At 39.9% G+C, this 24,474-nt stretch overlaps 1 protein-coding gene across 1 annotated transcript; it reads left to right on the forward strand.

The window, feature by feature from the left end:
* The first annotated feature begins 4,449 nt into the window (after positions 1-4,449).
* Positions 4,450-20,559, forward strand: marco (macrophage receptor with collagenous structure). The gene is made up of 11 exons (XM_068725219.1): positions 4,450-4,660; positions 7,411-7,509; positions 7,655-7,821; positions 9,095-9,212; positions 9,641-9,685; positions 11,701-11,790; positions 12,885-12,971; positions 15,489-15,524; positions 16,980-17,039; positions 17,198-17,362; positions 19,487-20,559. Exons 1-11 carry the CDS (start codon positions 4,555-4,557, stop codon positions 19,615-19,617), a joined length of 1,104 nt encoding a protein of 367 aa, XP_068581320.1. The 5' UTR covers positions 4,450-4,554; the 3' UTR covers positions 19,618-20,559.
* The last annotated feature ends 3,915 nt before the right edge of the window (positions 20,560-24,474 follow it).

Genomic DNA, 24,474 nt, shown 5'->3' on the forward strand with positions numbered 1-24,474 from the left:
CAAACTGCAGGCTGACTAGTATTGTGGAAAATGTCGGTCTGAGGAACGTTCTCAAGGTGCGTTCGCGTCGCGTTTGGTGTGAACGCACCTTTAGGATCGCCACGAATGACGGCATGTATGAGCCTCCCTCAAGACGCACCATCACAAGAAGAATACACAAGTTGTATGAAAAGGAGAGGACTACAAAAGCGACGGCGTTACAACATGTACCAACTGTTGCTCTCACTGGAGACTACTGGACATCGCTGGGTAACCATAATCACCTCGGTGTTACAGTGCATTATATTGATGAACAGTAGGAGCTGCCTTCACATGCTCTGACTGAATGAAAACAGAAGACAGACATTTTGCTGAAGCATGCGTGGAACATTTTATTGATGTTGCACAGCAGTGGAACGTTTCAAATAAAGTCAGCACACTTCGCACAGATAGTGCAAGAAATATAACTGCTACTGTGTAAAGGGAATACTGCTGTTCAAAAGACCCTTATTTGTTTTAAGTGTTTGCAAACCAAATGTTATTGCACTTTTGTTCATATAGCAGTACTTTTAAAATAAAAGTGCGCAATACACTACTTTTGAATTCATTATTGAACTTTGCATATAACAATGTGATTAATCACAGAAAATCCTGTGATTAATCGCGATTAAAAATTGTAATCGTTGCCCAGCAATTATTTATACATTTGCTTGTTTATGTAAGAGACAAAACAGATGAATAATTTGTAAAATAAGTCATTATGCAAGAGAGGTATAAAGGCCATTCCTGTTTGTTTGAATGCAGCTAATTTGGTTCTTTGAAAGCAGTTTGAGGATTGATTTTTCATCGTGGTGAAGTTATCTTGGGTATTAGTGCACTCTTCTTTTGAAATAAAGGCAAAATTAGTGGAGAGTTGAATGTTTGGAAAACTGATTTGTCTGGGCTACATTTAAAAGCGTAATTGCTTGACATCAGTCCATGAAATAATATAACATATTGTGTGAAAATCAGACAGTGTGAGAAGTAGTGTGAGCCAGGCATCTTTATAGACCTTTGTACATTCCACAGGGAACAAAGTATGTAAGTAAAGCTTCATTTATTGATATTATTGGCCACTTGGGGGCAGCAGGGTTTCTAAGTGAGTGAAAGCTGTTCCCTTCCTGTTCTTGAGTCCACTGAATTATCTTCAACTTTCACACCATTTCTACACTTTGATTTTTCCACCATCCAAGTTTCAATCCAAACACACCTTACCCTCAGCAATAACTTAAAGTACACTGGAATACATTTCAATTCCCAATGTTCAGGGGTCAGGTAAGAGCATGACAAGAAAACTAAATAAAGGAAGATGATTCAAATGAAATTCTGAGACAAGTGGAAATTTAAAGTCATAAAAGCTTACATGAGGAAAGAGGAGGGAGACGTGATGTAACTTTACTTCTTCTTTTCATTTTCCTCCTCCTCTTCTGCATACAAACAAAACACACTGTCACATGCCCAGAACCTTTGATCAATTCATCTGTATGAATATACATTTTGTTATCTAATTACATATATGTATACATACCTGTTATATTGATGTTTCATAGAGAAAAAAGTTTACAAATGTATTATTTACATGTGAAATTATTTTGGACTCTAAAGACGATAAATTAAATGATAAGAAATAACATTTAGTCGATGTCCCCACAGTGTTACATCCCAGAAACCATTGATACCCTTTGATTTTGAATTTGTTTTCCAGTCTATAAAAGCATGAATGACCCTAATTGAACCACAACGGTATTTGCATTTTGGCTCTAAATATTTTGGGTTGCTGTTCTTCCTTTAGGCCCTCTGCAGTCAATGGTTGCATTGAAGAGGTTAAAAAAATATACTGCTAATATCCAATAGGGCTAACCCTATTTCTATTGTAAAGTTTCAAAAAGAGCTTAGTTTAAGTAACACTCCTGTAAATATTCCAGCTAATCATTGGCAGCATTATCATGAACAACTTTACCCTGAAACAGGCATTTGTTCCTGTTTAAATCTGCACACATTTCGATGGTAAGCTTCCTGTTTCTTTTACCAATGACTGCTGTTTTCTTCTATTCTTACCCAACTGTTGCTCAGAGGGATCTTTGTTAAGAAGAAAAGTTAAAAGCATCAAAGACCATTCAGACATAAAGAGCAGTCCCCTCAGCCATTTGACTGTAACAAATCAAGCCTGTGTGGCAGGGAATCCCTGTTTTTGAAATTTAATTTCCTCCGTCTATATTCAACAAATAAATCTTAAAGTATTATTCTTTTTTATTATTGTCAAAAACTCCTATGATAAGACAAAAATTAACAATGTGTTAGCCAGTCTTTCCATACTTTCTGATTTCCCAACCCTGTCTCTGACTCTCAGCCCGAAGCCAATTGGTTCCTGCTGAAGACATAATCAAGTCACACATATACAGTTTTAAAAAGGCTCAGCAATTTCCCAAAAGAGCTGGTCTCTAGGTGTATTTTTTTTTTTTTTAAGATTTGCAGGAACTCAAGTGCAATCTCAAGTTCAGGTCAGACTCTGTGTATTGTCATTTCCCCCCGGTGACACCCAAGTGGAGACACGCATCGCTGCGTGCTTGGCTGACATCTCAAAGTGGATGACGACACACCACCTCAAGCTCAACCTAGACAAAACCGAGCTACTGTTCCTTCCAGGGAAGGGTTGCCCGCACCGGGACCTGTCCATCACCATTAATGATACCGTGGTGACGCCCACTCGGACTGCGAGGAACCTGGGTGTGACCCTGGACGACCAACTGTCATTCTCAGCAAACATTTCATCCGTTACACGCTCCTGCAGATTCCTGCTCTACAACATCAGGAGGATTCGTCCCTTCCTCACTGACGAGACAGCGCAGGTTCTCATCCAGGCTCTTGTCAGAGCCCCGGCGACGGCCATCAGACCTTTGGAGCTTGTCCAGAAAGCCACAGCTCGCCTGGTGTTCAATCGCCCCAAGTTCTCCCACACAACTTCCTTTCTCCGTTCTCTACACTGGCTACCTGTAAGAGCTTGCATCCAGTTTAAGACTCTGGTGCTAGCCTACAGGGTAGTGAAAGGAACAGCTCCTTCCTATCTCCAGGCCATGGTCAAGCCCTACACCCCCGCCCGACCACTTCGCTCTGCTGCCTCGGGGCGATTGGTTGCCCCGTCGCTCAGAGGTCCTGGCGGCCGATCGACCCGGTCACGGCTGTTTTCTGTCCTGGCCCCACAGTGGTGGAATGAACTTCCCACTGACGTCAGGACAGCAGAGTCGCTGCCCATCTTTCGGCGCAGGCTGAAAACCCACCTCTTCAGCAAGTGCTACCCTGAGCCTTCCACTTAGCACTTATTGTATTCATACTAGCTTGTTGCACTTATTGTATTTGTATTACTTTTTGCACTATCTGTTTTTCTTTGTTTTTGCACTGTACTTTGGCTCTGAGTTATGCTCTGCTTCATGCTCTTAGATGCTTGTTTGGAAAAGGAAATGTACTTATGACTTCTGGTGACTAGTAGTTCTTTTGATTACCAATGTTGAATGCACTTATTGTAAGTCGCTTTGGATAAAAGCGTCTGCTAAATGACTGTAATGTAATGTAATGTATTGCTCTGCTTTGTGTGTGTACACACAATTATTTATATAACAATTAATTTTGTATGTGACTGACTCAACTTGCCGTGTTCTACTCTATTCTAGATTGTTACAGTATGAGATGTCGATAAACTAGTGGACATGATGATGAAGCAAACAAAGTAACACAATAAGTAATGTGGTGGAAAAAATTCCATACCCGCTTTGCATGAGTCTTTTAATGCTGAAATAAGGAATACCAAAAACCAGAGGTTGTCTTTTAAGTATTTATTCTCTGCGCAGGGAAGGTTCAATCATCACAACAGAATGCATACAGTCTCAGTGAGGAAGAACCAAGAAAAAAGGGAACGCGCTTTCTTTATACAGAATGAGCAAAGGTGGGGGCCGATGGTCAATGTTACAGACATTTGGTCTCAGACTGATAGAAACAACAATGAAAAGCAAACGGCCAGCAACCAAAACAAGTGGCCCAATGGCCTTGGCATGAACATTCTCATACAACACAGTTAGTTATCTTTGTGAACAGGCAAGGGAGAATTTTTCTTTTGCACAACAGAGACACAGTGAAGCTCAACAGACTTCAGAGCAGAAGTACTTATGCATGAATACAATATACTGAGTAGAAATATATACGATATAGACATTTGCTATTACAGTAACACAATAAAGCACCAGTCATTTTAAAATTGATGAAAAATAGTGAAGTTTATTTCATTTACTGTTTTGCAAGGCCGTCTTGCGTCTGTGGTTTGAGTAACAACTTCCTCATTCTACTCTTCTGCATGTGAGCTGCTGCATTTTGGCTACCTCAGCTACAAATCAGATATAGTTACTTCCTCTCCTTCAATCCATGTGAGTTCTTTTACAGGTTCTGTTGCAATCTGGGGTGAGTTGTGTTTTCCCGACATCATGCACTGTGTGATATAAGAGTTCCTGAAGTAGGAAGTAAAGGTGATTCTGGACTCTAGAGAACATGGAGACATCAGTGGATCAGACAAGGGATGGAGTCTCATTCACCCAGAGTAACCCGCTGTTTGACATGTCACACAGCACTGATCTCTACAGTTTCCAGCCTGATGGTGAGTATCTCAAAACAAATAGATTGAGTTGCTATTTGCACTTGGAAAACATGTTAACCTGATTCATAGGATTTTATTTCTAGGAACATGCAGTTAACAGACTTTAATTTACTACATGGATACTCAACTCATTTGCTGCAACGTCTAGTTAGAACCTGAACCTAACTTGTGAATCATCTGCAGACGAGTATAACTCAACAGGAGTATAATGAATTACAGTATGGTGATGACACACTTTCACTTTGTATGTACTTACACTTTCAAATTGGTCGAATTCTAGAAATGTTTAATTACCTTTTTTAAACTGGGTCTAATAATAAAAACCTCTGGGTCTTATTCTATTTACATTTCTATATATACACAGTTACATGGTATGCACCTTAACCACTTGTCCACCAAATTAAGAAATTTTGGGACATTTAGCCTCTCATACAAGTCAGGCATAAATTAACTTAGTATATTTTTGAATGGGATTTCTCCTCCTTCTCAATATAACTGTTTAGTTTCGTCCACATAAACGTGGAAAGAGATCTTAAAAGAAAGAATATTAAGCATATAAATAGAAAATAAGATGCACTGAACTGATCCTTGAGGCACTCCATAGCCAATCAAAACAAAATAATTTGTTTCCTGTAAAGCAGTTTCAGTGTTTCCTTTTTTAGCTTTTTGATGCCACCTAAAATATAATTAAAACTCAACCTACTAAACAGCACCTGTCTCTGTTTGGCTAGCTGCTTAATGCTGGCAGGGCTCTGGCTTTTAACACTGCTTTTTAGTATTTTGATAGTGACAAACAGTGTTTATTTGTATTTATAAAACCTCAGTGTATGATAGTTATGGCAGCAATTTACTTGCTTAAAGCTTCCAAACACAAGGCCTATGTTATCAGGGGACTCACTGTTTTGGTATAAACCACAAGTCACACAGAACAATTTTGTAGATATTTTACTGTAAAGTAAGAAAAGATTTCTAAATGTTTTCAACATCAAACAATATGTTAATTAAAAGCATCTCCCTCCATACAAAGTAAGTAATGACTTACCAAGTGAGTTTAAATTCTCCTCCCACCTTCACAGCTTTTGGTATTTATTTTTTTCGAAAAGATACTTTGACAAACCAACCTTACAGCAAGTACAGCAGTGCAGCACTCAACAAACCTCTGTCACAGCAGATGTTTTTGTAGGTGGAACTAAGAAGATTAAACCTGCATTAACTGATTTGTTTGGCTACATGGAGGTAGCGTAGCAATAGACTTAAAGCTGACATATCAGCTCATAAAGTTATATAGCTAATTAGCAAACAGTTACCTATCCAGCAGACACAGACAAACATAAACATTTATTTGCAGTCCATTTGTGTCCTCTTGATGAATCCAATATTGATGTTTTAGCTCCACCAACTCCTGAGAAAAACCCACATTTAGCTCTTTTAATTGCTATGCTATATGTTCACCAGCTACACTAACCTTGCATGGCATTAGGTGCTGGGCAGGCAGTGCGCAGTGGGTTTATTAGAGCTTAACAAATGGAACAGAGCAATAGTTAATATTATAATTAGTCAAGCCTGTGCTATTACTGTTTTGATAGGTCAACATGTCTGCTACATAGAGGTCTGTTTTAGACCCAAATCTTTCCTTAAATGAACAGTGTGTAACATTTAGAGGGCTTAATTGGCAGACATGGGATATATTTTCATAATAATGTTTTCATTAATGTATAATGACCTGAAACTAAGAATGTTTTGTTAGCTTAGATAAAGCCATTTATATCTACATAGGGAGCGGGTCTCTTTCACGGAGTCCATCATGTTGCACCTCCAAGTTTCTACAGTAGCACAGAATGGACAAACTGAACACTAGCTGTAGTCAGAGCCTTTCACGTGTTGAAGTTATCTGCAGGTAGGGATAAGTACCAAAACCGGGTATTAAAAGGGACTCAGTGCAAAATATTTAAAGACCGGAGTATTGATAAGCCGCAACCTTACTGGTGCCTTTTATTGATACTTTTTAATATTTTGGTGTCATTTATTATCACGTTGCAGCGTGCATCTCCTCTGCTGTCTCTGTCACACACACACACACACACACACACACACACACACACACACACACACACACACACACACACACTATAGACGCTAAAACACGCACACGGAAGTGAGCGTGTGGAGATACTGTGTGTGTGTGTGTGTGTGTGTGTGTGTGTGTGTGTGTGTGTGTGTGTGTGTGTGTGTGTGTGTGTGTGTGACAGAGAGAGCAGAGGAGATGCACGCTGCAACGTGATAATAAATGACACAGTGGAGATACTAAAGTGAACCAGGTGAAGTGAAGATTATTCAAGTTGAAGACAATTATATGCACTTTTCAACAAGCATAAACATGTTTACAAAAGTGAACGCTTGGAAAGGGAAAGGTGAGCGGATGGATGTGTTGTTGCTTGCTATCTGCACCCTCACCACTAGATGGCACTAAGTCTCACACAATACATGTTCATTTCTACATTCATTTCATGAAATTTCTGCCAACAAAAATAATTCTCCCTATGTTTTCATTGTGATTGACTGCTGACAATTTCCACTAGTTGTCCAAATATTTTATGCTCAGAGCATTGCAAATTTATAAAAGCATTTGCATCAGCTGGATGAACCAGGTTACTTTTTGTCACCTAAATGATTTTCCAAGGATGCAAGTTTGCTGCAGGAGTTTGATCCCATTCTGGTGTGTTAAATGCAGTTTCCTGTGTGTGTTTCAGATCTGAAGCCGGCAAGGCCCAGAAGACAGTGGTGTTTCATTGTGATTGTTGTTTTCCTCATCTTGCAGACCGCCCTTAATGTCTTTCTCATTTATAAAGGTATGACTGCTTACAGATATTATTATTTGTTGACACATATTTATAATTAAATGTGATGAATTGAAGAGGAACAAGATTATTTCTATGCCAGTTTGTACTATGGATATTTCAAACATGCTTGTTATTTTTTTCCTCTCTTTCCCAGTTAAAATGTTGGAGTCTTCGTTGTCTAATCCCAAGTTGGAGAAGCTGACATCCAATCCCATCCAATCTCTTGGTGAACAGGGTGATGACCACATTCAAACTCTCCTCTACAACAACAGTCAAGAAACCAAGTCCCTGAAGGGTCATCTATGGGCCCTGAAGAGCCAGGTCCTCCTGCTGTTTATATGTAACATTTTACTGAACTTTTTACTTTTGTATATAGGTAGTATATGTTTAGTTTTTTATTTTTACTTTAACTGTTTATCCAGTTTTTAAATTATAACAAGTCTGTAAGGCTTTGGAATAATTACCATGACTTATCATTACTTATCATTACAAATACTTCAACATTTTAGAATATAGGCTTATTTTTCTTAGAGTGAGATAAGAAGAGCCATATCAATCTCTTTCATGTGTGTGTGTGTTAACTACAGAGTTGGATTCTGGGTAAGCCTATCTTAGAATAAACACTGGAACTAGGGGGAATTAGCTTGCCCAGCTAGGGAAGCAGTCAGTGGGATGTAGATTATATATAATAATGGTCCCCATGCAACCCACTTATTCATGATGATCGGATAAGAGGCGCACTGTTTGTCACGTGTATAAAAGTGCCAATCGGACAACACTTCATCTGCCATCTAGCACATTTAATACTGAATGAGTTAGGGACGACTTACATCTTGCAGATAGAAATTAATTTAAGGGCACAGAGAAGCCCCGGATACCACTGCGCAGATGTCTGCCATTGTCATCCTTCTGAGGAAGATTATGGATGAGGATAAAGCTCTCTTGGAGTACGCCCCAAAACCCTGCAGAGGCTCCTCTCCCGCTGCGATGTAGGTTTGTGTGATGGCGTCACACAGCCAGTGAGACAAACGCTGCTGTGACAGAGCCACACCTTTTGAGTGACTTCTGTAATGAATGAACAGCGGCTGCTTCCTTCTTATGTTTAACGTGCGTACAACATACTGAGATGAAGCAGTGTCGTGAGACACTTCTGCCTCATTCAGATGGTTACTCATTCATTCTGTACCTGTAACAGTATCTCAAAGTCCTTGAGTGAGACACCATGTCGGGGCGCTTCACAGCAGCCCACTGCTTCTAAATACTTAGGATGGGTTAAATGCAGATGTCAAATTGTATGTATGATCTTTGAAAAAAAGTTTGTCAGCCAGAGGTGCTGCACAGAAGTAGACTAATGGGCTGATGGATACACAGTGAATTGTCAAGAAAAACGTCTGGCATCTAACTGCCCCAAAACTACAAATTGTTATTTTTCCGTTTGGGGCGAATTTAACAGGGTCAAATTTGTGTGATGATGCAAGAAAAAAAATGTGTTTCGCTCTCTGTCTTTGCTAATTTTCATTTAATTGATGAGAGCATGGCTTACAGCATAGCATTAACATCACAATCATGTCTCTGTTGGTTGCCATGACAACAGGTCAAGAGCCTATGTGGAGAGGAGGGTCAGCTGGGCAGGCTGTTGTCTGACCTGAACCTGCTTAACACCAGCACCCACAACCTGGAGGGCAAACTGACAAACATCAGCCTCATACCAGGTAGGACACACATCTGTGTATGTATTGTATTGAATGTGTCATAATCTATTATGTTGTTCATTCTGTACACATTACATCTATCACACTTCTGTCAATCCTGATAGAGGGATCGCTCCTCTGTTGCTCTCCCTAAGGTTTCTTTCTTTTTTGGGGCATCATGGGGAAAATTTGTGATTTGTGATTTTGGGCTAAACAAAATTAAATTGAATTGAATTGAATCTGTGTTTGTGTGCGTGAGTTGTCACAATGTCAGGGAAATTTGCATTTATCACAAAGAGCATTTTGTGGTTGTTAGCATATTGAGGATGGATTTTAGGTTTAAGGCCAACTGTTAAGGTTAAACTGCAAAGCATAAAACTGTAACAACATGAACAGAATTGTAAAGGCAGAGTTTATCAACCTAGCCATTATTTTGTGTGTGCCCTCAGGACCTCCTGGTTTAGATGGGCATGCAGGCGCGCCAGGAGAGAAAGGTGAGTGAAGGAGAGAGGAGTTAAAGCTGAAGTTAAAATCAGTTAAATATGAAAAGTGTGGTCATCATCTCAACAATAACCATATTTTATGGTCTGATATTAGAGTGGTGAAAGATAATTAAATCTGTTATAGCCTCACGCCAACCTCTGACCTAATAAAACAACACCAAACGAAAAATGTATTTGGTTTTAGCTGATATAGCAAAGCTATATGCTGTATATGTGTTCAGCAGGAAGCATTAGCTTTCAGCTGCTGGTCTGGCGATGATCCTGGCGTTGATGACCTGTCATCTCTTGTCAGAAGTCTGATGAAAACTGGCTGATAAAGAGGCTGCAGCCATTATTTCACACCCTCACAACTTAGTCAGTACACTGACATTTACTATATGAAATCTCTATCAGGGCTGGACTTTTACCCTTGCTGACAAATTACCAGTCCAGCAGAGCCCACTAGCCCCCCAAAAAACAGACCTTGATCAAATTTAAGATTTTTGATGACCTTTAGCAACCCATTTGTATTTGTGTGTGTATTTGCTAATAGTATGTTTGAAGCTCCACAGGAACAAATGGCAGACTAAAGACAAACACTTTGCTCCAGACAAGGCTGTCGCTAACTTTGAGGACACTGAGGTCATGTCCTGTTTTTACTTAATTACTTCCTTATAGATAGTGGGCATATTAATGAGTTTTTATACTCAGTATATTTAACCCTTGTGCCTCACTTTGAACAAAAATGCTCTAATGTAATTTGAGGGCAAAAATGTCTGCATAAAAAAATCATGCCATGACTTTATATAATAATATTATTTAACACTTTTAGTCTTGATCACAACTACCCAATATTCATTGATTTTGAGAATTTTAGTTTCTGTTGTGGAATGCTATGGTTTGTTTTACAGTCTGAGATATGTCAATGATTAGCACCATTATTGACTATTGACTTATTTTCTGTGCATGAAACCAGGTAAATAGCATGTATTTGATTGAGAAAATAGCTGGTAGAAAATTGTAATTTTGAAGCCAATGCACTTGATTACTGTAAAATTGTGATTTTAGGTATTAATTTGGACATTTTTGTCTGAGTGTCTGTATTTTGGCTACACAGTACATGATTTTTAGGAGCGGAGGGTGAACTTGAAAAAAAAGGCCATATGCATTAACACAGCCAAAGTGATCGAAAAATTAAAAAGCCAAGAATGTCCCTAGTGATGGGTTAAGTTTGACGACCAATAACAAATATTTAGATAAATGAATAAAGATTCAGTATATCCCTATCAGATTGTTTTTCTTGCAGTGTAGAGAAGGGTTTGCAATAAATAGGCCATCTTGTGATTAACTTACAGAAAATAAAATTAAACAGTTAACTGAATAACTAAAGGGTGTAGGGTTTGGTTTGCTTTGGGGGCACTGGAGTCATGACCGTATATTTCTAAAAAGTCTGGCTATGGCCCTAGCTCTAGAAAAACTAGTATCAACCTTACTTTGTCCCCAAACTGCCTCAGATTGCTATGCACTTTGTATATTTGTGATCCTCATACGATGAGTCTTAAGGATTTTGGAGACATCGTGACCTTCTGCCATCAAGCCAAAATTCAATTGGTATAAAAAAAAAAATCCAAATCGAATCAGCAGATTTATTGAGCCACTTCCATACGGATTACTAATGTATCAACCTTTCCTCAAACACCACCGTCAGGATAAACCTTTCATTTCAGACTTTGAGAACAGCGTGTCAGTATAGTGGGATGTAATGAGCATTGTGGGCTCCAAGACCTAACATCGGAATTGTATACTTTTACAATCTCGTTCAGCTGGACTTCCAAGGACATGTGATTAAATATATTCATATGTCACACGTGTGTAGTCTAAAGAAGTTCACAAACTGTGGACTTGGGTAGTGACCCCTTATTCAACGTCACTGTTTGTGTGCATTTTTCAGCATGCTTCAGTAGTAGTGTTGAGCAGCAGAAGATACAGTCCATCAGTAGATCACATACCTGTAATTTTCTTTCTAGGTGACAGTGGTGTTGCTGGCCCTCTTGGACCAAAGGGTGAAATGGGACTCAAAGGCCAACATGGGGAGCAGGGAGTTGCTGGTGAAGTTGGTGGGTTTCATTACGATTATCTGTGGAATAATGTACTTGTTGTTATTATTAAAGCTGTAGATATGTTTTTTTGAAAAGGAGCTTAAATCACAAAATGAGGCTTTATCAGAAAAGGGTCTCCCATCCATAGTAAATGACATGCTTCAGTGCACACCAGAACTGACAAATGAAAAACAAGCTGTAATATCCAGACAAAGCTGGATTCACTGACGTGACAAACTCTTTAAAATCTCTGTCTGCTTCAGGTAAAGCATGATAACTTCATTACTTTATTATAAAGCATCATAAACAATATTTGCAAACAGTAGAAACAATTTGGAATTTAAGTCAACTGGACCCTAGTGGTATTTTTGGTTTATTTCCACATACCTGCAAAACTAATGACTTTCCCATCACCACAGCTGTGCTTTGTGTTTTGTGGTAATTAGCAAATGCTTAAATATTAAGGTTAACTAAGCTTACTCTTGCTAAAGATCTACATGTTAACAGCCATATTTATTGACTAGGTTAGAGTTGTTTTGCTCTTATTGTCATCATCAGAGTGGCACATTCTCCGGTAAAAGCAGACCCAGGGAATAAAGATAGCATCAAGAGGAAAAGATAGGCGCATGAGATGCTCCGGCAGCTGCTACGAGCAGAAATGTGACGCAGCCGAACACTGTTTACACTGGCCATTAGTCGTTTTTTAATGAACATATTTGATGGATAAATAAATACAGTACATTAAAAAATAGTTTTTTAAAAGTGCTCTTTTTATAAAAACAGCTTTATTATAACCAGGGCAGAGCTGAAGGGAATGTTTGTTCAGGCAAAAAATCCAGAAAATATGTTCCTTTGTGTGTAAACACTGAATGCCTCACAGAGGCTCACTTCCTCGATGGAAAATGTATCAGCAGATTGCAGTTATGAAATTATGAATTTCAGTTTCTCTTCCTCCTTTAACTTCTGGGTATCATCTGTTATATTGCTGACACAGCGCTGTTTCATGAAATGAATAAAACAATATGCACAGCTTGCATTTATGAAATATATATTTCCACCAAAAAAAAACCATAAATGGCAGTTCATAATCATGTGTGTGTGTGTGTGTACAGGTCCAAAGGGTTCACTTGGGCTCCCCGGGCCCCCTGGGAATCAAGGACCAGGTGCAAAGGGAGATATGGGAGAACCCGGGGTCCAAGGTAAGGGTTTGGATATTGGTTAAAGATTTCATTGCACCACCGTGTAATTTCTATCTACATGTTTGTAGATTTGTCATGTGTGTGCATGCATTTGTGAGTGAGTGAGTGAGTGAGTGAGTGAGTGAGTGAGTGAGTTTGCAACTCTGAGTCTGTCCAAAGCTAATCCCGTGTTCTGCAGCAGCGAACTGCTAAATACTTTTGGTTGCAGGCTTAAGGACCTCTCGTGATTGCGGTGAGAAACACTTTTATTGCCTGTTTTATCCTGCCATTGACTGCCTGCTGACTCCTCACTCACTGGCCCTGGCCGTTAGGGGCCACTAATGATAACATGGAGTGCATCTCCAGCTGCCCAATCTGATACTCTGTGCCCACAGTGGGGGGATAACAGTGGATTATGTGTTTGGCTAACAGCTCACGGAAATACCACAACACACACTGCTGTGTACCTCTCGCTCTGCGGCTCACTTTAGTTGTTTTGGATGGTGTGTTTGGCTAACCGCTAAAAGAACTACCATACACACTGCTGTACTTTTCTGCCACTCAGCTGCTGCTGACAGCTTGGTGAGTTTAATTTTTTTTTTGGCCAAGATTGTATGACGTGCCTTATACGATCACTTTGAGCCTATTGCAGATCACCGCTTGTGTTTAAGTTTGAATGAAGTTATGCCACTTTACAGGCCATTGGTATCAAGATGGGGGATTAGCCAATTGTGAACAGTATTCATTCAATCACACAATAAAGCTTTTGGTCATTGCAGACACACCTTTCTATTTCAGTCATTTCTTAAAGTCCCAATGCACATATGTCTTTACAAAACGAAATAAACTAAATAATAACTCAAACTGTCTAGCCCCAGTTAAAAATGATTGGTATCAATCATCAAACTCATGTAAGTTGAGTCCTGAGTCTTAAAGAGATGGCAGGTTGATTACCGGGCTGTTTTCCCTTTGCTGTTAAGAGTTTTATTTATTTTTCAAATACAGTTTTAGGTGTTCCTACACTTACTGTAAGTAGACAAGCTACAAGGCTACAGACTGTGCCCACCCAAACTGAATCAACATGAAGTTAACTATATGCCTGTCATGTATCTATATTGTGTAAAAGAGAAGGGTTACTCCCCAAATCCAAATCTCGCACCTTCATTACCCACAATGTAGCTCAACTGCTGACTGTTGAGTTGTAGAATCAGGTGTGCTATGCTATTAGGCCACCCTGTATTGCACGGGTGGAGGGGAAGAGCTACTAAGCAGAGAGCCGAGATTCTGAAAGAATAAAACTTCAAATCACATTCTTGAGCCGCTTACTGGCAGGAGGAGAGCTCTGAGATTAAGCAACAGTGAGTGAACTGTATGTGTCTGGTTTCAAGTCATGTGACCGTAGTGTAGTTTCTTTATAGCCTAACATTAGCGTTTTACTTTTGGTGATTGCATTTATTCTTCAGAAATCATGGTGGGGCTAATTTGTAAAGATTGTCTATCTTAACAAAACGTGTAAATATCATAAATGTTTGTTTGCCACAGAGCTTTTTTACTGCAATAATCCAAATTGACAAGTGACATCACTTGAGGACATTTATCATTATCTCTGGAGACACTTAAGGCTTTATAGTACTGCTTTTGCGCCTCATCATCTGTTAAACAGACTTTCATGTGTAAAATTGGTGGAGATCCCCTTCCAGGCACCTCACTGGTAGGGCTGTGTGTTGTGCCTTCTAGCATGTTACCACCTGGATTAGATTTTTGAAAGCAGTTATTTTGTGCAAACTTTGAGTCAGCGCAGTTATTAAACCAACCTGGCTGGTGCACATGGACATCACTCCAGTGTGCTGAAGGAGATCTCTCGTTTTTAAGCCAAGATTTAAGAAAACCAACCAAAACTATAAACTAATCCGTCACATGCATTCATGTATAAGGCTGATTTAGTTGTGTACCAGTTTGCCAGACTTTGTGATCATTGCTGACTGATGAATATCAGGTCCTGTATAACAGTACCATATTCAGTATGGTGTTTGGCAGCTGTGTCTTAGTCATGATTCAAGTTTGATACATGTTACAGTTCTGGGGTTGGTTTCATTCTTTAGTGAGCAAGTTGCTGGTGTTCATATGTTGTTAGGTTTAATTTTCTGTTGAATTCACAGCTGATATTTACTGTAGACTGAATTAACTGTCATGGACTCTGGGTGCTAAAGAGTGAAACTTTGGCTCATGATTTATTTGCTTCAAAGATGCAGGGATTTAATTAAACTGCACATACTGAGTGTCATGTGTTGTTAATCCATGCTTGTTGTGTTTTTAATGCAGTGTGCTTCAGTTGGCTCTGACTCAACTGATGCAACTGCTGCAAGCATATTTAACATTATAGTCCAGTGATTCAAAAGATTTTTTGATTGACGATCAAATCTCTAAACATGACTTAACTTTAAACTATAGATTTAATCTACTCACGTTTATTTATTGGGTATATATCAGTGATGTCCAGCAAATGTTTTTAAAGATATATCATTTTGTTGTCATCAGGTATAAGTGGACCCTCTGGTTTCAATGGAACTGAAGGTGAGTGTGTACTAAGGTAACAGGTTTCTTCTATATGTGATGTGTTGCACAAAGCATTTGAAGTTACAGAAAACATCAAATAACAACTAAGTGTAAAAAAAACTTTTCCTCCCAAAAATCCAGACACCAGGGGCCAGATGTATAAATTATATGTAAGCACAAAAACCATGCAGACGCCTAATACCCACACATAAACTAGTGTACTGTTTATAAAATAAGATTGAGGTACACTTCAAACCAGGTGTAAACAGAGTTTTAGTGAAATTATGAGGAGATTAAATAAAAGGTGAGAGATGTAACTTAATACTGTAGTAAAATAAAATAAATAAAATATTTTAACAGGAAGTCCAATTGAAATCTTGTTTCGTAAGAAACAAAGTAAATGCAAAAAATAACTTTTCTTCATTTACCACTATTCTTACACAGTTAAGGCACTCAAATAATGGCATGTGTATATAATAAATAAATAAAATGAATAAATAAATGTCTATTTTGTTAATGTAAAGTGTCTAATTCTGCAATGCTCCATCATAAGACTCAGACCTGCTGAATCTGCAGTGGGAGGCTGCCAGAACACTAAGCAAAAGGAGTCGCCGTCCAGTCCATTTTTGTTTCATTCCACTAAGTGACACACTTTAGTGAAGCCGTTGTAAATTACATTTTTAAGTGTATCCACAGATATACCAGACTTCAGTTTAACTGTTGGTATACTGTTACACAAATCCTGGTCCCTTGAGCTTGATTAACCCGGCTAACCAGGCTGAAACAAACAGCATACTGCAGCATACCTCAACTGGTGTGCTGCCAAAACTTTTCAGGTAAAACTCACGCTCCAGAATTTTGTGAGTAATAGACATAGATAGCTGTTTAGGTCCCAGGGTGTACCGAAAGAATGGCACATACCAAACCAAAAGTCCAGAACCGAACTGTTCAATCCAAATACACATATTGTTACAACCCTAATCTCAACACATTAAACTACAACATAAGCATCAGAATCGGATGGTCTGTGGTTCAATACGCAAGAATGCGTATGAATATATTTCTCTCATGTACACACAGTTTTAGTGGTGAATCTATACAAAAATGTAACTATCTGGCCCCAGGTCTGTATTTCACTGTGAAAGAGGAATGAGTTAGTTCACCAATTACAAAAAACTTTTTTTATGTTACAAGTTCACCCATGCACTAAAAGTGTACAAGGTATTGCACCTGTAGAATAGATGTTGACATCTGTAATCACTCACCCGTGGTGAGTTACAGAAAATAAAGACAATGAGCCTTCTCGCCACCTCCTGCACTGAATAATTTAATAGTCCAGTTTGTTTTGTAGCCAGTTCTGTACTGTTCTTTACATTACAGTATAACATAGTCAGTTGATGGATTAGGTTCATACCAGTTCATGTAAAATGTCAGTTTGGTTGGAAGATATATTTGAACATTTTTCCTCCACAGGTCGTCCTGGACCACCAGGTCCCAAAGGAGACAAGGGAGACCAAGGAAATCCACCAGAGTGTAATTCATCACATGATTGACCTGAGAGCAGTGTTGAGAACAAGAGATATTTTCAAAAGCTACTACTACAAAAACAAACTGCTAAAATGCCACTTTCAATATAGAATAACTTTAAGCTACCAGGAACTTTAAACAGTTGTAACTTTGTGTCACCACAGTAACTGTGCGTCTTGTGCCGGGGAGAGCTCGAGGGCGAGTGGAGGTGAAGCACAATGGAGTCTGGGGCACCGTGTGTGATGACAGCTTTGATACTGTGGATGGCAAGGTGATCTGTAAAATGCTGGGCTTCAAAACTGCCATTTCCACCTTCACTGCCAGCCCAGGTAAGAAGTCTCCATCATGTCAAATGAGGAGGGATCTGTTTCCCATAGCAGATATAGAAAGAGAAAAATGATTGCAAATAATATTAACAGCTGCAGTGATATAATAGAACGACAATAATAGTGGTAATAGTAGCCATTATAATTATATGAATGATGATGATAATAATACTAATATTAGAATATAATAATAATATCCCCTAATGCTTAACAATACCCTATCCTAAATAATATGTTTCTACATGAGCACACTGTAACACTGACCCTCCCACTACTTTCTCTCATTTGTGGGCCAAACAAGATAAGACAGGTTTGTTAACAATCCAGCAGTTTATCCAGACTACCTACATCACTTTATTTGAACAAAAAAGTGAGAAAATGAGCTCACCTAAAATGTTGGTTATAACGCCTCATTGCAGAGGAAAATTGGTTTTGTACTTTAACTACAGTAAGTAAGGTGGATCGGGTTGAAGTAGTTCTGCATAACAGCATCAGCAATGGTTGTTATTGAGCATCATGCCATGATTATTGTCCAATATATTGGGAAATGCGCTAATTATTTTTCAGAGTGAGATGACAATATAGGTACCAATCTCAAGTCTGTACACTGAAGGACAAGTTCACATTTTTTCAAATGAGCTTTCAAACAATAGTCAAAAGCCCATATGTACATTGAAAGAGTTATTAGTCTCTGTAAACATTCCTCCTGTCCATACTGGCCATTGTGAAACCAAAAACAGTGCTCATCAATAGCACCTATGTGTGCTACAGTTGCAGGTGCTGCACAATGTAAGTACTGGACAGATGGATACACTGCTGTTTTACTTTTCCTAAAATAACGTTTTTCAAACTTTATTTACTGAGACAGATAACAGTACTATAGACCCTTTTACAGACAGCGTCATCAAAAATATTTGTGTGTATTTCGGCAATGGAAGTGACATTTTGAACCAGACATTTAGACGAGTTAGCGGGCTTATACTTAATGAAAACTGTTACCAGCATTAAATGTCTGGTTGCTGCATGTTTGGTTGTCAGAATCAAACAGCTCACTCAATTTCTACAGAATTCCCACAGGACTGTTTCAGAGCATCATGTGTGTGACTTTCAGTCAAATGCATCCATTGTTGCTCGTAGTAGCAGTAACTGGTTGGTGTAGATAATAAACATAGATGAGTGTTTTAAAAGGATTGAGGGCTTTTACAAGGACACCTTAATGTTCTGTTTGTGTTTTCAACGGCTCCCTTTACTACGTGCAACCACCAACGGCTGAGTCACCAGTTAACACGGTCACTCGTTAAACCGGAACACCGGCTGCATATACGGCTGCAAGCTATTAAATGTGTTGACTACCACTGGACTATTCAAAAATGCTTGTGTTTGTTGTGCCCATTTTATAACTCAATAAGGTCAAACCTCTTATCATGGTGTTTGACATTCAGTAAATTAACACAAATAACGGAGTTGGAAGTATCTAGTGACTTGTATGCTTGTAATTTCTCACTGGTGTAACATTACACGCTATGTTTCTCCATCAAATACATGTATATATCTGGCCACTATATTGCCACTTGCTTATGTATTCTACCCAATCACTAAAAATCATCACTGAACGGTTCCTTTCATGATGTTTGGTGGTTAATGCTCTTGCGTAGCTTGGCACTCGTACTTCCGTTGCTAAACTGATGTTTGTAAGTGTGCACACACATTGTTTTGAACTTTAAAAATGGTCTACATAATATTTTATATTCGTAAATAAGTAATTACAAAACAAAATATAAAAAGGAAGAAAAATATAGAACACTTGTATGAAACTACAAAATATCTATAAATTATAATGTAATATATTAAATTAAGCTACCCAGCAGTATATACTCTTATTAAAAAAGCCCCTCCTTTACCAGTACTATCTTCTAGTTTTACTTACATAAGAGTTTGAATGCAATATTTAACTTTTAACAGTAACTGTACCTTGTGGTTTTACTATTTTTACTTAAGTAAAAGATCAAAGTACTTCATCCACCACTGCTAACACCAAAGGAAACTGTAACCTTTGTTATTGCACTTTAATATAGAAAAAAGCATCTCATGAATGCATGTTTTGTTCTCACTGCTGTTCTTCTGTAGGGTCTGGTAGGATCTGGCTGGATGAGCTCAAATGTTTAGGAACAGAGTCTGACATCTTTAGCTGCCGACACAAAGGAGTTGGTGTTAACAACTGCCAACACAATGAGGACGCCGGAGTGCAGTGTATCTAGACTGACACCATACGGAAGACCAACAAGAAAAATGTGTTTCAAGTGTTGTACACAGTTTAATAAGCATTAACAAGTTAACTGGCAGGGATCAGAGACACATACACACACACACACACACACACACACACACACACACACAGAAACACACATATAAATATAGACGCACACATTACATGCACACGGCTCACTGGGGATATAAGCATACAACAGTGCCACTACTAATGATGTTCACAGCCGTATCTCATTACATATTCATAAAACACAGCATTGCATTCAGTTCTAAGTTTCACAATATTACTTAACACATTAGCCTAAATGACAGTGTACTGTAAACACAAAATCATGCTAATATAACTTAACTGGAATAAAATTTCTAGGCATCATTTCTCCACTAACATTTCCCAAATGAGGCTGCGCTGCGACCATGTTGCACTGTCCTCATTAATCCCCATCCTCCTCCACTAGGCCTCTCTTACTTTCAGTGACATGTTTGCCATCACCTTCCATCCATCACACAACACATGATTTTGCAAAGGTGAGCAAAGATGAAGAGGTCGGACAGGAGTCGTGCTGAGAAATGGTTTTTGACACAACTCGGTCACGTTTTCCAAGATGTCTCAGGGAACATATTGCTACTAATGTCGAGTTCATGTCACAGATGATAGACCTAAAGTAGTAATCACTTAGATTGTTTAAGAAGTTACCTTTTATGCCTGATGTCACCTTTATCACTTTTATAAGGAAGCCCTGAGAGGCAAGTGAGGAAATAGTCTGATCTAAATCATTTTCTCTCCTGTGTTTATGACATAAAACAGCTGAAAAAATGTCATGCCTTGTTTTTGGCTACATTTTGCCAGGTAAAATCTTTTTTTTGTTTTCTAGGATCATTTGTTGTTGTAAGTGCTGCACTTGCCCATATTCTTAATAAAACTTAAAGATTAATGTTTTTTTTCATGTGGGTTTTAATTCCAAAATACATTTTAAACACAAGGTACATATATCGTGTTAGCAAGTTATTTAAGAAAACATGAATGCTAACCCAACCAACCATCCATATCTACCTGTCTGGAACATATATGATTTATTTCCAACTAATACATTAGTTCAAATTCAATGGTCCACCAAATCAATCAATCACGTTTTCTTGTTTTGCACCTTTCAATCAAATCAAATGCAATTGAAAGTGCTTTATAAATGATTGACAACAAAAACAAGACAAAGGTGGAGAGAAGGTGAAGAGATTAATGCACACAAAATAAAGTTAATAGAAATAAACAAAACCATAGAAATATAACACTGAATAAATTGATCATGATGCAATCTTGAACTGGATTCTTTGCTCCAGTGGAGGTTTTGAAGGACTGGGCAGCTGAGTTCTAGATGTATTGTAGTTTGTTGATGATTTTGGTGGGTGAGCCATACAGGATGCTGTTGCAGTAGTCCAGTCGAGAGGTGATGAAGGCGTGGATGAGTGTTTCAGCGACTGAGGAGGAGAGGGAGGGGCGGAGACGGGCGATGTTTTTGAGATGAAAGAAGGCGGTTTTTGTGATATGATTGATGTGGTGTTCGAAGGAGAGGGTTTGATAAAAAATGATACCAAGGTTACGTATATGTACGGAAGCAGGAACAGTGGTGCCATTGATGCAGAGAGAGAAGTTGTGGTGTGATGTTGCCAAGGGGGAGCAAGTAGAGGATGAAGAGGAGGGGACCAAGAACCGAACCTTGGGGGGACACCTTGAGAGAATGGGGCTGTGTCAGAGTTGAATTTATTGATACTAATGAACAGTTCACGGTCGGAGAGGTAGGATTTGGACGTGGCCAGTTGGTTGTAGATGGTCTCAATTTTTGCTTTGTAGAATAAAAGGAAGGAGTTAAATTTCTCAGTTGTGGAGGAGTGGGAGAGATTGTCCATGGATTTGAGAAGTGTATTTATTGTGGAGAAGAGGACCTTGGGGTTGGCGGAACCGGAGTGGATGATGCCAGAGTAGTAGGTGGAGCGTGCAGTATTGAGGGCCAGTTTCTATTGGTGTACGTATTCCTTGTAAGCCAGGGTGTGTACTGTGAGGCGGGTTTTGTTGGAGAGTCGCTCTAGTCGGCATTTAGATAGATAGAGATAGATACTAACTTTATTGATCCCGCGAGGGGAAATTATTTTGTTACAAGCAGCAATAGGTTACAGAGCAGCAATAGGTCACAGGTAAAAAAATCTTATTATATATAAAGAAAAAAGAAAAAGAAAAATACAAGAAAAATACACATGTCACAATATATACAATTATAATATAGTAAAGATGTTATATAAAAAATGCACACTATATACACAGTGAATAGAACAGAATAATATTAAATCAACTAAATAAACAGTAGTGCAGAGGTTTAATGATAGGCAGGTAGGCAGGAAGGTAGGCAGGAATGTTCTCCTGTACCTGTCCTTATGACAGCGGAGCTGGATCATTCTGTTGGAGAAAGTGCTCCGCTGTCCCTGCAGTAGGTGGTGGAGAGGGTGGTCCTGGTTATCCAATATGGATAATAGTTTCTTCAGTGTCCTCCTCTCCACCACCTGTTCCAGATAGTCTTGTTTACAGCCGATGATGGAGCCGGCCTTCTTAACTAGTTTGTTAAGTCTGTTGGTGTCTCCGGCTCCAATGCTGCTCCCCCAGCAGACTACAGCGAAGTACAGTGCACTGGCCACAACAGACTGATAGAACATCTCCAACATCTTGCTGCACACGTTGAAGGATCGAAGTTTCCTCAAGAAAAAGAGTTGACTCATCCCCTTCTTGTACACAGCGTTGATGTTGGCCTTCCAGCTCAGTCTGCTGTCAATGGAGACACCCAGGTACTTGTACTCCTTCACCATGTCCACGTCCTCTCCCAGAACTCTCAGTGGCTGTGGAGCCGTTGTCCTCCTCCCGAAGTCGACCACCATCTCTCTGGTCTTGGCCACGTTCAGAAGCAGGTGATTTCTACCGGCCCACTCCACAAAGTCACCCACTACTGCCCTGTACTCCTCCTCCCGTCCGTCCCTTATACACCCGACCACTGCAGAGTCATCAGAGAACTTCTGCAGATGGCATGACCCCGAGTTGTACTGGAAGTCAGTGGTGTATAAGGTGAACAGGAAGGGAGACAGAACAGTTCCCTGTGGGGCTCCAGTATCACAGACCACCGTATCAGACAGCACACGGCCCAGTCGGACAAACTGTGGTCTGCCTGTGAGGTAGTCAGTGATCCAGGAGACGGTGGACGCGTTAACCCCCACCTCCCGCAGCTTCTCACTCAGTAGCACTGGTTGGATGGTGTTAAATGCACTGGAGAAGTCAAAGAAAGTGATTCTCACAGAGCCACCGGTTCCATCCAGGTGCGACTGAGCTCGTTGCAGCAGGTAGATGATGGCGTCGTCCACTCCCACATGAGGCTGGTATGCAAATTGCAGAGGGTCCAGTGATGATTTCACCTGCGGTCGGAGGTGGGCCAAGACCAGCCTCTCCAGCACCTTCATCACATGGGATGTGAGGGCAACTGGTCGGTAGTCATTAAGGCCAGATGGTGTCGTCTTCTTAGGAACAGGTTAAGGCCAGATGGTGTCGTCTTCTTAGGAACAGGAAGGAACATTTCCAAAATTTCATGATGCATTTAGGGGTGAACCAGGGAGCAGCATGAACGATAATTTGCTGAATGGTGGTCGGAAGTGCCTGCAGCATGCGTGGCAGTTTCAACAGGATGTTAAGGGCCGTCGCTCCGGGGAAACGGTGTGTGGCTGCGTTGATGAAACGGATATTCAGACTATCATTGTGGTCGGGGAGAAGAGGGGACGAAGAGATAACACTGAGCGCATAATATGCATAGATAGATGGAGGACGCAAAGATTTAACCAATGGTGGCGAGGTGGACTGGGAAGGACTGAGAAAAGAGAGCGAGAGGAGAGGGGAGCGAGAGGAGGGAGAGGAGGGCTCAGGAATGGCTGGCGTAGGGATTTCGGGTGACCCGGGGCTGTGGGTCTGGCAGGGCGGCAGATGGGATGGTGGAGGAGGCTGGGAGTCCTTTGCCAGAGGAGTGAAGTCGTGGATGTCGGATTTATTCTCCAGCTGGACAATGAAGTGATGAGGGGTAGGATAGGCAATGCCTCCCTCTCCAGCTGCTGCGAGCATAGACCTGGGCTTGTGATGGGAAGGCTGACCAGGGCTTTAGGCTTAGCCCCGAGCTGTAGGCTTAGCCCCAAGCTGTAGCCAGGAAGCCTCAGTGACTGTGACTAGAGGAGGGGCGGCAGCAGCAGGACTGGAAGCAGTGGCATCATGCACACGGTCGCTGGTTGTGTCAGTTTGACCGAAGATGATGGTGTCCATGAGCTTCTCTGCATCGGAGTGTGGATATTTTTCCTTCCAGGTATGTGATTTTATCGACCAGGTGGGCGCAGCTGACACAGTCAGATGGGAAGGTGAGTGGAGCCATTGTCGATGTGGTGGACAATGGGGCTCCAACCCAGAGCCCACAGCGTTGTTCAGGTTTTAACAATATTTAAATATATACTATAAATTCTATTCCTGTTCTGAATTAATTTGGTTTTAAAATTCTATATATGTTTTGAAAAGCAATTATTTAGTCATGAAAAAGAACAGAGTGTTGATAACAGTAGCTCCTAGTCGTAATACAATCCTAAAGTTACCTATCCCATAATTGAAGGCCACCGTAGTTCTCCGACATGGTGAGCGGAGGAGTATTTAGTTGGTTGCAATCTGCAACTCACCACTAGATGCCACCAAATTCTACACACTGATCTTTTAATGTACACAATTACGAAATCCCATGGCAATTCATCCAATAGTTGAGTTTTTCAGTTGTAAAAGTTGCCATCCC

The sequence above is a fragment of the Cebidichthys violaceus genome, unplaced genomic scaffold (genome assembly GCF_023349555.1).
Source record: "Cebidichthys violaceus isolate CVI_PGR_0920_01 unplaced genomic scaffold, fCebVio1.0.p SCAF_34, whole genome shotgun sequence".
Taxonomy (NCBI): Eukaryota; Metazoa; Chordata; class Actinopteri; order Perciformes; family Stichaeidae; genus Cebidichthys; species Cebidichthys violaceus.